This window comes from Antrostomus carolinensis, unplaced genomic scaffold (assembly GCF_000700745.2).
Source record: "Antrostomus carolinensis isolate BGI_N321 unplaced genomic scaffold, ASM70074v2 scaffold7389, whole genome shotgun sequence".
NCBI classification, from domain to species: Eukaryota; Metazoa; Chordata; class Aves; order Caprimulgiformes; family Caprimulgidae; genus Antrostomus; species Antrostomus carolinensis.
The window spans coordinates 10,311-23,079 of record NW_010337845.1 but is presented as its reverse complement, the minus strand read 5'-3'; the positions used below and the strand labels follow the sequence as shown (position 1 = coordinate 23,079).

Genomic DNA, 12,769 nt, shown 5'->3' with positions numbered 1-12,769 from the left:
CAAAGGCTCAGCTCAAAAAAACCCAAAAAAACCCACCAAACAAACAAGAAAACAAAACAAACAAACAAACCCCCCCCCCCCGCCACATTTGGGCACAATAGAGAAAAACGTGGGATTTCTGAGGACTAAAGATAAGGGAGGGCAAAAAAAAAGCCCCATCATCTATAGGTTAAAAAAAAGAAATATTAAAAAAAGAACACATGGAAATGCTTCCAAAACAAACTGTCCCTTTTACTCGTAGCTCTATTAAAAAGAAAAACCAAAAAACCCACATAAATGCAGTGTATGTTGTACACACACTGTGAAGAGGGAGGATGTTCAGCTACTGGTGCAGCACACAGATCCAGCACACGAGAGACTACGCGGCAACGTAAGGCACTTGGGACCCGCAGCCTAATTAGCTACTTCATTACGAAGACAGAGGATTGTGCAAGTGGAAAAGCTGCCTGAAGCGAAGGAGGCAGGAGGAGAAATCATTCAGCAGCCAGTTTTTTTAGGAGACTGTATGTGTCACCTGTTAACAGAGTCAATATCTCAGCTGCTACGAGGAAGGACTGACTGAGGCTCTGGAGAGATGCCAGCCAGCAGTCGCTCCCGGAGGGCACGTGGCAGTGGATGGCTGGGGATGGGAAGAGGCAGGAGAAAGGAAAAACCTCTCACATTAATTAGACCTTTTCCACACCCTCCTTAACATAAAGCTCTTTTCTCCTCTCTCATCACATTGCACTGTAGGTACTATCACTGCCTCTGAGCAAAAATGGGTATTATCTACCCAGCAAGGGCTACGAGCAGCAATCGCAAGTACCACCAAGGGCTCTGCTCCAGAGTCTCCTTCCTCAGTTCCCCTGAAAAAGGGGGAATCCTTCTCCCAGAGTCCTGCTGACATCTCTTGTTTAGGACTTAGACGTGGTGGGGATGGAGGAACAAGTAGAATTTGACCAACTGTCCTCCTGTCCCTGCACATTTTCTCCCTCTGGTGCCCAGCATTAAGTTAAGCCTCTGGGCTTAACAAGGAGAAGAGACACCTATAGAAGGAGGAAAAAAAACCAAACCTGACCCAACTCAGAAGGGCAGAAAATCAACTGTCACCCACTCCCCAAAACACGAATGATGCGAAGGACTGCGCCAGCCTCCAGCTAGAATTGCACCCGGAGAGACACAAGAGTTCAGCTGCCCGAAGGGCTGAGCAAGAGGCACACCAAGGACCACGTACCTCCCTCACCTGCAAGGAAGGTGGACCTCAATCCTGGCTTGCCTATTGAAGAACACCTGAGCTCCCCACAAACCTGTGCCCCCTCTTCTCACCCAGCCAAGGGAACACATCACTCGCCTGCTCCTGCCACAGCGAAGGAGAATCAAAGCTACAGCCGGCTTCGCTGCACAAGAGGCACCAACAGCAAAGCCTGGCTAGAAAAACTGCCCCCCAGGAGAGCTGTGGGGTGAGAGGTGCCCATCTGCTGCACGTCAACCACATCTAGACCGGTGCAGGGCACCCCAAAGAAGTTCAGCGAGCTAGCAGTGACCCATGAAACCCTGGCCAGGAGATGCTGCTCCCCAGCAAAGAGGCAGAAAGGGACTGAACCGGTGGGATCTGGAGTTCCCATGAATCTCCCACCACCACCAGGTACAGGTGGCAGCGGGCAGGAGCAAGAGGGGAAAGTGGTCTGCAGCAATAGATGGCCTCTGAGGTAGATTTGAGACAACTCCATTTGCCAACAGCTACGCATCACAGGTCAGGCTTTTCCTAATATGCAAGCTGCTCCTTGCAGCCCCGGCTTCCTTCTCCTTCCCTGTCATCTCATTCACAGCTCAGAAAGGGATGAAGAGGTTATGGGTTTTTTTTGGAAGAAACCCTGCATTTGATAGCACCTTGGGTGGATACGAGCTCTGTATCCTTTGGAAAGAAAAGAGCAAAGCTGGTGGCTGCCGACAGCACGGCTGGACTGGTACGGTAGGGATGAGGAAGGCTAAGGCAACAGCATGAGGAGCACAGTCCCATTGATGCAAAAACCTTTGCAGTAGCCAGTTTGTCATCTGGACGTGGTCAAAAGCCATGAGAACACCAGGTCCATGAGGCACAAGCAAGTTGGCAAAGGGCCTGGGTTGATAAAGAGCCAGGCCTCAGAGTGGGGCAGGCCTCAAAGGTTTCACATGGACCCAAGGATGGTGCTGGCCCATGACAAGGCACTGTGAGCTGCAGAGCCCTGAGCCCAGTTCTCAGGGCTGGGAGCTCCAAAACAACCATGGGGCAGCTCACCTCCTGCAGCCAAGAGGGTAAGAGGGACCCAGCTGTCCCAGAAGAGCTGGGGCAAGCAAAGGCTAGGAGGTGGGTCCTATACAAGGAGGGAAACTCTCTCCCTTCTCTGCTGCCCAACTCTCCAAGAATAGCTGAAAACCAGGGGTCAGAAAAACCCCACTTAACCAGAAGTCCACCATGAGACAAGACATGGTTGAGGTTCCTCCCTCAGACCCTGGTCTCCATTTGCAACATCACCATCCTGTGGCACTTGCCAAGCAGTGGCCAGACGTGCCCCAGGAGAGGCAACCCTTGCCCAAGAGCATCCCCTGAGCCTCAGGGTCACAGACCCCCCAGGACATTCCCCCCAGGAGCCCGTTCCCATAACAGACACCATGGTGCCTTCAAGTTGCCATGGTCCTGACCCTGGGGCTCAGGGAAGCACCATGGAGAGAGGGGAGGAACATGCTGTAGAAGAAAAAAAGGATTGTTTGGAACCATCTACAATGCATTTGTAACAACAACCCAAAATAACCAAACACTAAAACAGAGAAGAAAACAAAATTGCACGTTGATTTACAATGAAAGAGAGGAAAGAAAAACCAAGAGGGTTGGAGAAAAGCTCCTACGAGGGGAAAGGAGCAGGGGAAAGGGACCTTTTTGGTTTTATTGCAAATGGTTCAAGACAGCAAGAAAGGAAGGAAGGAGAATGAGAGACACCTTGGGAAGATGACTGGTTTCCAAGCTGTTCAAGATGATGCTTGTGAGGATGGGGAGGAGGGGCTACTTCTTAGTCCTGGTATCTCACCCTCCTCCCCAGGAGACAAACCTTTGCTTCTAGGGAGATTTCAGCTTCTTGGTTCGTGGTGAGGTGCCGTTCTCTGCTTTCACCACTCCGTTTTCATGGTAACCTGGGGATGGAGAGAGAAAACTTTGTCCCTTGCACAGGCCAGAACCTGAACCCTCTTGAGACTGGTCCATAGACACAGAATCATAGAATGGTTTGGCTTGGAAGGGACCTTCAAGATCATCCAGTTCCAACCCCCCTGCCATCAGCAGGGACACCTTCCACTAGACCAGGTTGCTCAAAGCCTCATCCAACCTGGCCTTCAACACTTCCAGAGAGGGGGCATCCACAACTTCTCTGGGCAACCTAAACATGGGGAACCTCCCACCATGACATGGTGCTGCTGGGAACCCCCTGGGCTCAGCACAGAGCAGGAGACACCACCACAGCAGCCTGCCAAGGGGATGCTGAACCACAGGCCTGATGCCTCCCATGGTGCCACCTCACAACATGCCAGCCCTGGCACTCACCCGAGTCCCTCTTGAGTGGTTTGGTTTGCTGTTTGGCACCAGCAGCAGCTCGCTTCCGACTGCTCTGCTCGTTCCAGTATTCCCGCCAGCGCCGCAGCTGGAAGTGGATGAAGCGCCACATCACCGAGGCCTGGAAGAGGCACACCAACAGCAGCACACTCATTCTGGTAGGGGTGGAGAAGAAGCAGGCTGAGAACAGAGGAGCAAGGCCACCACCAGCCCAGCCTTCCACCCACACCATGGCTGGTGGCTGTGGTCCCCCTGGGTGGTTGCACCAAGTGCCGGAGGCAGGTGCCATCCCTCCAGCCACCATCTCTGCTTTCACAGAATTGCCCAGATTAGAAAAGACCTTTAAGATCATCAAGTCCAAAACCCAACACTGACAAGTCCCCTATGACTAACCCATGTCCCTCAGCACTATGTCTACACGAGTCTTCAATCCCTCCAGGGATGGGGACTCCACCACTGCCCTGGGCAACCCCTTCTAGTGCCTGATTTCTGCCATCTCCTGATCTCAGGGAACCTACTTCCCTTTCCCTCCTCACTATAAAGCTCTCAGGTGCTCAGGGCACTGTTGACCCTTAAGACTTTAGGCCAGGAATGGATGAATAGGATCATCCCAACCAGCACTGCCCAAACCACAATCTCCACATTCAAGGTAAGACGTCTCTACCTGCTCTGTACAAGTAAAAGATGAATGTGGTTGGAAGGGAGCTAAGAAAGTCCCCCAAATCTTCAGGCGTGCCCACAGTCCACAGCTCCAAAAACCTTGGGAATGACCAGGGACCTGTCCTAACAACTTCTGAACTGAACCTACAGCTGCTGGATGGGTGAGAAAGGCTCCCAATCTTGACAGACAGACTGTAAGACATGAGGAACCTGTGCCAACCCTTGCTTCCCACATCAACAGGTAGCAAAACACATCCAGGCAGAAGGCAAAATGCCTTTTCATTGACCACATCCCCCATTTCATTGACCCCACATTGACCCATAAGTGCAGTTATGGGTGCAGAAAGGAAAGCCTGCAAGTCTTTCTCTTATGCTTTATAACTTCACTCGGTCAACAACTTATTTGCTGGCTTCTCCCCCCTCCATCGTAGCTCCACAGCCTTTAAGTCCTCCTCACTCCCTCCACACCCTCCCAGCATGGTAGGACCTTCCTTAAAGGGAACCTGAATCAGATCCCCACTGGCATTTCCAACTCAGCCAAAACTATTCTGGGATAACACAACCAAGGAACATACAGGAGAGGTTTCCACAATTCAGTCTTCATGTGAAAGGATGCATTAAAAAAAGGTGGTAGGTATGGTAGGGGATATTCCTACCTGAAGAGGATATTGTTGAAGAGAAAGCTGAAGAAGTTCCCTCTCTCAGGGTCAATGGCCTGGTTTTCCACCCGTGGCAGCCCAAAGCCGATGACCAGGATGTATAAGGTGAGAGTGAAGAGCCTGGTGACCACGAACACGACAGCCCAGACGTTAAACCTGCAGGAAGGCAAGCAGAGGTGTCAGTGGGAGCAGCCTCCAGCGCTGAGCTGGAAGGTGAGAGCAAGCCCCTCATCGTGCTGACAGCTCTCCTGGGCACTGGAGGTTATGGAAGCCGTGGTCAGCTCGCCTGCTTACAGCTTCTCGTTGTTCTCATCCGTGAAGTAGACCAGCCGGGCCATGTGGAAGAAGAATTCAGCTAAGTATTGCAACAGCAAGAGGATCAGCCCCAAGCGGGTTAAGCTACAAGGGAAGAGAAGAAAAAAACCCATCACTGGATTGGTCAACCTCAGTCCTTCATATCCAGCAACAGCATCTCCCCGGCCATCCCTGAGCTGCAGCCAGCACCAGCCCAAAGCTGGACCTCTCTGCAGCAGCGGTGGTAGGATTGTGATGGTGGAATCCCTGTCCTCAAAACATCAAAGCAGAGCTGTGATGGGTCCAATACAAAGCCCTGACTGCTGGCACTGCTGCTCTGAGCAGACCCTCAGAGGAAGAATCATAGAATCACAGAATGGTTTGGGTTGGAGGGACCTTAAAGATCATCCAGTTCCAACCCCCCTGCCAGCAGCAGGGACACCTTCCACTAGACCAGGTTGCTCAAAGCCTCATCCAGCCAAGAAAATCAACAGCCCAAGAATGGGCTTGTTTAGCTCAGAGAAGAGAATCACAGAATTGCCTTGATTGGAAAAGACCTTTAAGATCACCAAGTCCAGCCATTAACCTCACTGACAAGTCCTCAACTAAACCATGTTCCTAAGCAAAGAAGAAAGTGGTGCTGGAGAGACTTCATTGCAGCCTTCCAGTACTTGAAGGGAACTTCTAAACAGGAGGAAGAGTGGCTTTTTCATGGCCAGACAGTGATAGGACAAGAGGGAATGGTTTTAAACTAAGAGAGGGGAGATTTAGGTTGGATATTAGGAGGAAATTTTTCACCCAGAGGGTAGTCAGACACTGGAACAGGTTGCCCAGAGAAGTTCTGGATGCTCCTCCCTGGAAGTGTTCAAGGCCAGGTCGGATGGGGCTTTGAGCAACCTGGTCTAGTGGAAGGTGTCCCTGCTGATGGTAGGGGGGTTGGAACTGGATGACCTTTAAGGTCCCTTCCAACCCAAACCAGTCTGTGATGTGAGCTTGCCTGTCCATGCCATGCTGGGAGAGCACCCCAGGGTGCTTCCCACACCCAGGGGAGGTGCACCCATCAGCCTGCATTTTGGGTCCCTGGTTAACATTTGCTTTGCAACTCCCTGTGAACAGAGACCACCTGTGCACTCACCTCACATCGCTCAACTCCTTCAAAACCAGCTCGGTGGGACTGTGATGTTTGACCAATGGCCCAAAGGCAGGAGGTCACCTTCAATACCATCTGCTTTTTAAACACTCAACTCTATTCCCTGTAAGCCCCCTGAGGTTTCCTGGGTGACTCACACTACAAAAGGACCTGCTCAGCCCCATCGTGGCATGGGATGGGATGGGATGCCGAGGCAGCCAACTCACTTGAGGAGGTAGGCGCCGGCGATGTGCACCAGGTAGAGCGCGATGCACCGCAGCTGGCGAGGGATCTCCTCCTGGCAGAGGCAGAAAGTCATGTTAACCACTCACCCTTCTTCACCCACCCCCTCCCAGAGCTTGCCTTCCACAAAGCCAGTGGGCAAACCACCTCAAGGATCCCCAGGGCACATGGGAGCACCCACCCAGCTCTCACCTTACGCACTTTTTGGAAATAGAGCTCCGGCAGGGCGTGCAGCCAGTATGCCAGCTGGCACAGGTAGAAGAACTTCACCTGGAACCTGAAATACAGGGATGAGCTGTGTGAGCCAGCCCAGGGCATAGCATGACCCCAAGGACCCCAGGCATCAGGGAAACTGCCCAGCTGCAGAGCACCCCGCAATCCCTCCACTGCTTTGAAGCCATGGGACTTAAGAGGCATCATTTCTGGGCTGAAATTTTATCTGTTAAGCAGAGATAGTCACACCTGGAGTTTATCCAGATGCTTGTGCTATGGTCTCCAGGCTCTCAGCAAACCTCACTTTTGCAAGAAAACCAAAGGAGGATTATCTCCCACCTTGTTTCTACTATGAAAAATGAACAGCAAAGTGACTTGCCCAAGGTGATGCAGACAGAAAGCCACCAGGATGAGTGACCAAACCCTCAGGACCTTCCTCATAGAGGAAACCCTCTGGGAACACCCTCCCCAGGGCCAGGAATGAGATGTCCACCATCCCCTGGGATCTCACTGCGAGGCCCTTGCAGCAGGGTACATGCAAAGGGCACTGCACTGTCAGCACCCAGCTCCCAGCCACAGGGAAAACCGTAGAGAGGAAGGAAGTGGTCAACTTGAGAACAAAATGCCCTTGCGAGTGCTTACGGAAGATAAACATGCGGGTAGTTTTCCCACAAACTCCGAGGGTTTGATATGTATCCTTCCTGAAAAAGAGAGAAGATGCAAGCCTTCAGCAAAAGAAACAGGCAGAGCATGGTGACAACGGGGCAGGGTAATGGTACAGCAAAGCTAGGAACTGGGGATGACACCTGAGTCCTTCCAGCCTGCACTAAAATCCCTGTCCCTCACACAAGCCAGGACTGAGCTCTCCAAAGCTCAGCCACATTCATGGGTCTCTAGCACACCACTGAAGTTCCATGAGGCTGTTGTGTTTGGGGGTTGAAAGCTGCTTGCTCAGTTGCACAGAGAGCCCCAAGTTCAGAACAGGATGTTTTGGGGTTCAAGCAATGCAAGAGGGATGCTCTGGAGTTGTGGGGGTGAGGTGCCAGTAGCACGGCTACAAGGTCTGAGGGTGCTTCTTCCCCACCAGCATTTCCAACTCAAGTATCACTTTTGAAGAAAAAGGGGAACAGAAAACACCTGGCACAGGTAGAAAAACTTCTGTTTTATTACAAAAATAATTTACTATGCATTGCAGAGTTTAATTTTCCACCTGCCTGCATTCCCCCACCTGCCTGCATTCCCCTACAGCCTCTTGCCTTATGCCTGCAGGGCAGATTACAGGATGGAGCTCCTTTCTAGTTCCACACTTGCACAGCTCCTTCCACAGAGGTGCTGCACTGGGCTTTCAAAAAGAGATGTTGGCACAGAAAACTCATTCTGCCCAGGACCTACGTGTCACCATTGCCTCAGGACTCCCTGAGCAGTGGAGAGGGGACCTGCCCCCGAGCATCCATCCCCAGAGACCCCAACAGCCACCAATAGCAAAGCATTGGCATCACTTCACATGCCAAAATAGTCAGCTCTCTCCAGCCATGCCTGTTCTTCCCTTCTGCTTCCTCCTCAAAATGAAATGTTTTCACTCCAATTTTTTCTCTCAGCAGTTTTGGGTTGAAACATCCTCAATGCAACCCAAGGCACAGTGTGGTTTCTCTGCTCTCAGCAATTCCCTCACTGCCAGATTGCCAAGAGAGGGACCACAAAGATCTGCCCAATAGCCCCATAACCCTGCAAAGAACATCCAAAAACCCCCAAGGCACTGAACACAAACAAGGAGGAAAACAAGAGGCTGAGAAAGATGGCAGGTTGTGGAGCTGTGGATGGAGATGATGGGGCCAGGGAGGATTTCTGGTGTCCAGCTCCAAAAATATTTCACAGCCCATTTACTTGTGCTTTGCATGAAGCAGGAGAAGGATCTCCCCAAACTGCCCTTAATCAGTGGCTGGAAAGACCCACCACACTTGGAACACAAATGGCTGAAACGTGCCTGTCTTGGCCCAGGGGTGGCTGGAGATTCTCTGCTGCCATCGGGATTTTGTGCTTCAGAAACCACAAATCCCACCCAGGAAACCCAAAGCCTGGCCAGCCCCGTGTCTTACCGTCACCACGACGTACAAGCACCAAATCACAGAGGTGAGATGGAAGGCAACCAACTGTCCTGACTCATTGAACTTGCTGTGTTTGACCTTGGAGAGATGGAGACGCCTGTTGATTTTCTGGGAAAGAGCAGAGGGAGAGAAAAGGAACAAGAAAACATGAGCCACCGAGTCAACAACTCCCTCTCCTCCTCTTCCTCTTCCCCATCCCAAGCAGCCCCCAGAGATGAAGGCTCACTCATCAGCACCTCAACCCCCAAATGACTCTCAGAACAGCATTTAACTGCAGCAGAACCACATCCCACCATGGTACTTGAGATATTTTGGTGCCTCAAGACACCAAATGGCACTCACATCCAGGGCATACTCCTGCACCACCGCATGCAGGATGATGGCGATGAAGATGTAGAAGAGGATAGTGACCAGATCCTTCAGCCCATAGTGATATTGGACCAGCTCCCCATCTGCAAAGAAACCAAAGAGCGGGTCAAATCTCCATGATCCAAACAATTTCCAGGTAAGGGACAAGTGGGAGGGGGCTATTCCCAACACACAGCTTGGATGGGGCCACCAGAGAGGTGGAGGCAGAGAGAGATCATGACTATTCCAGCAGCTGCAGGGCTGGAAAGAAGGGTTCTAGCTGAGGGTGGATGATGGTTTCCTCTCTAACAGTTACACACTTCAAGGAAGAAGACATTCAGGATGCTTCAAGCTTCCCCTGCCAGAGGTGAGAAGCTGAGGACAGCCTGGCTGTGGAGATGGGAATTTATCAGCCTGGAGGGATGAAGACATGGAGGCAGCACTGAAGCAGGTGATGGGATCAGGGACACCCCACTGGGAGCATTAGGGTTCGGGATGGGATTTCCACCCCCTCAGTTATCATCTAACTCCCAGTCTCTCCCACTCAGCCCTGAAATCTGCTGGAACAGAATTCAGCTGCCTAAATACAGATGCCTTGTGCTATTAAGGGATCTGAGACAGTGGCATGGGGCTGGCGGATGAGAAATAGGACCCATGGGAGGTCCTGCTCTTCTGGAGCAAACCAGCAGCACCCAAAATACTCCAGACATCTGCATTTAGGCAACTATTTGCAGCTTATGGGGATGAAGGAGAGTTGGGAAAGCTGCTGTCCTCATGGTACCCTGCAGAAAGCACGGTGATGTGAAGCTCAGCCCACCAGCTGCTGCTCTCCCTGACTCTGATCCTGTCCATCCTCTCCTAATATCAATGCTGAGAAGCAACTTGTCTATCACCAGCCCTGTTTACCCTCGAATAAAGCTTCATCCAGTTTTCTGAGATTTGAGGTACATGAGGACTTATGACAACATAAGGGTGTGAAAACACTTGGTCCTCAGGAGCCTCCTGGCTGGGTGCTGTGGAAACCCAGAGGAAAAAACGTTGCCTGTATCACAGAGCTCATAACCCCAGAGTAAGATAAAAGAATTACAAAGCTAAAGAAAATAACATCATGTGCACGTGTGCGACTGCTCTGCCTCCTCTCCTCTCTCCAGGGCATTTCAGAAGCTGCTCTAGCAGGAGCTGTGCGTGAGCTGAGCACAGGAGATGAGATCTGCTGGCTGACAGGCAACGGCATCCTTGTTGCGAGGGATGTGAAACAGCCTTGGAAAAAAATCAGGTGAGCAAAAACCCTTCCTCTGAGCAAGCTCACGGCACCAAGGTCTCTCTCCTCACAGCCCCAGCTGGCTCATGACCTATATTGATACCCCAATACCTGGTCCTGGTGAGATGGTTACAGAATCACAGAGTTGTAGTGGTTGGAAAAGACCATGGTTAGACCATTGAGTCCAACCATGAACCTAATGCTGCCAATTCCACCTCTAAACCATGTCCCAAAGCACCTCATCTATCTGTCTTTTAAATACCACCAGGGAAGGTAACTCCACCACCTCCCTGGAAGGAGGTACCCCCAAGATTTCTAGCAGCAGAGAAGAATAAATCACTTAGCACAAAGGCAGGGGAAGCTGTCTGGAGTGTGGCACAGGGGAGCACAGACCACAATTTCATCTGGAAGATTTCTTGGACTTGATGATCTTGGAGGTCTTTTCCAACCCAATCTATTCTATGCTTCTATGCTTCTATTCTATGCTTCAACCACGACATTTAAAGATTTTAAGGGAAGACCTTTTACCTTCCACATCTCTGCCTCATCCTAGTTTCATTAATCCCATCAACCCTGCTTCTCCCTGGCATGATTACTCAAACACTTCTAATTAACTGCAGCTTTCTGCCACCAAGCCAGGCTCTGTGCCCTGGCTGTTTGGCCCATCCTGAGCTCAGGGTTTTACCCAAACCACCTCCTGCTTCCTCCACACCAGAGCCCAGATCCCTGCCAGCCTTGGAGGAGCTCTCAGCTAAGAAAGGTAGCAACTAGCAGCCAAAATACAAACAGGGATGGAGCCTCCAGCTGCCTCCTGGGGCAGGTCCTCTGCTCCATTTGGCTTCTTGAATTAACTCTTCACATGCATCAGGACCATAAGCTGCCTGGAGCAGGGGTGCTGTGCAGCATGTGCATCTCTGCACCCTCACCTTGTGCCATCCTCAAGAACTAAAGCAAGATGGGAATCACCTGCGTAGCCCTCACTGCTTAGCAAAGAGCTAAATCCCTCCTCCTGCTCCTAGGTAGGGCACAGAGCTACTCTGGGCATGCAATCAGGCAATTTGATCTTGTCTGACCAGGTGTGGAGGAGAATCCTCACCCTGCAAAATGCACTGAGTGGCCTGACCATAGCAGAAACAGGAGAGGAATCCCTAAAAGCCCCTGCAAAGCATTTCTTTCCAACCCCAGCAGCACAAGGACTGGCAGACATGATCAGTGTGCTCTGAGCCTCTCAAACTCTGCTTTTTCCCCCACATATCTTATTTTTAAAGTCTCATTTAGTACCAAAGAAGGTCCTGAGCAGTGTGTATCAGTAGAGGGTGAGCCCAGGTCAGCTGGCAGTGAGGGTCTGGGGTAGCCCATGACTTGACCCTCCCCTTGGAGTACCCACAGCAGCAGCATCTCTTACCTGCTGTAGGCACGCTAACGTTATATTGAGGTAAGATAAACAGGAAGGCAGTCTTGGCTGTAACCTGTCAAAAACACACAGAAGGGACAAAAAAAAGCAAATCAGTTGTTGAATCCATTGCTCTGCCACCATTTAATCACCTTCCTTACTAAAATGGGAAAAGCAAATCGTGCAGGCATTGGTTTCACTCACAAAAGTACCTTCCAGCAAGGGGATTGCTAGGGTAGAGGTTTGCAAAGAGGGACTTGGGAAGAAGAAAGGGATTTATAAAAGAGGGAGAAACTGAGAAAAGCAAGGCAGCTGTAAAAGCCATCAGCCACCCTGATGGGGGAAGCTCCTCGCTTCCCCTCAAGGACAAGCATCCCTCCAGTATCATGGACCATTGTCACAAGTGACCTGGTGCTTGGAGGACACGGGGAGCCCGACCCAGCAGGCTATTTGTGTTAATTAAAACCATCCTCATTCCCATCCGCTCCAGGCAGCCACACCAGGAGCCCAGCCTGGGCAGGGATGGCAGCGCCCCAGCAAGCTGAGAGGCTGCAAAGCCCCACAGGCTGTGCATTGATTTAGCCCCTGAAACTCTGCAGAGGCTCCTCTAGTAACAGCACCCATGGGACTGGTGAGGCTGGATCCCTTTAGAGACCGTGCAGGTGCTCACAAGTGTCCCATGGGGCAGAGAAAAAGCAGCTCTGGCAGAAGAGCTGAACCTTGCACTGGCCACACACAAAAATCATAGAATGACAGAATGGTTTGGGTTGGAAGGGACATTAAAGCTCATCCAGTCCCAACCCCCCTGCCATCAGCAGGGACACCTTCCACTAGACCAGGTTGCTCAAAGCCTCATCCAACCTGGCCTTCAACACTTCCAGGGAGGAGCATCCACAACTTCC

At 51.4% G+C, this 12,769-nt stretch overlaps 1 protein-coding gene across 1 annotated transcript; it reads right to left on the bottom strand.

The window, feature by feature from the left end:
• Positions 1-2,847: 2,847 nt before the first annotated feature.
• TRAM2 (translocation associated membrane protein 2) lies at positions 2,848-11,943 on the bottom strand (the record flags this gene model as incomplete). The annotated part of the gene is made up of 10 exons (XM_010175306.1): positions 2,848-3,147; positions 3,554-3,717; positions 4,879-5,037; positions 5,176-5,280; positions 6,532-6,602; positions 6,740-6,824; positions 7,403-7,461; positions 8,857-8,973; positions 9,208-9,317; positions 11,880-11,943. Coding segments are annotated over 10 exons (1,008 nt in total), but the record flags the coding sequence as incomplete, so codon positions are not given.
• Positions 11,944-12,769: the final 826 nt, after the last annotated feature.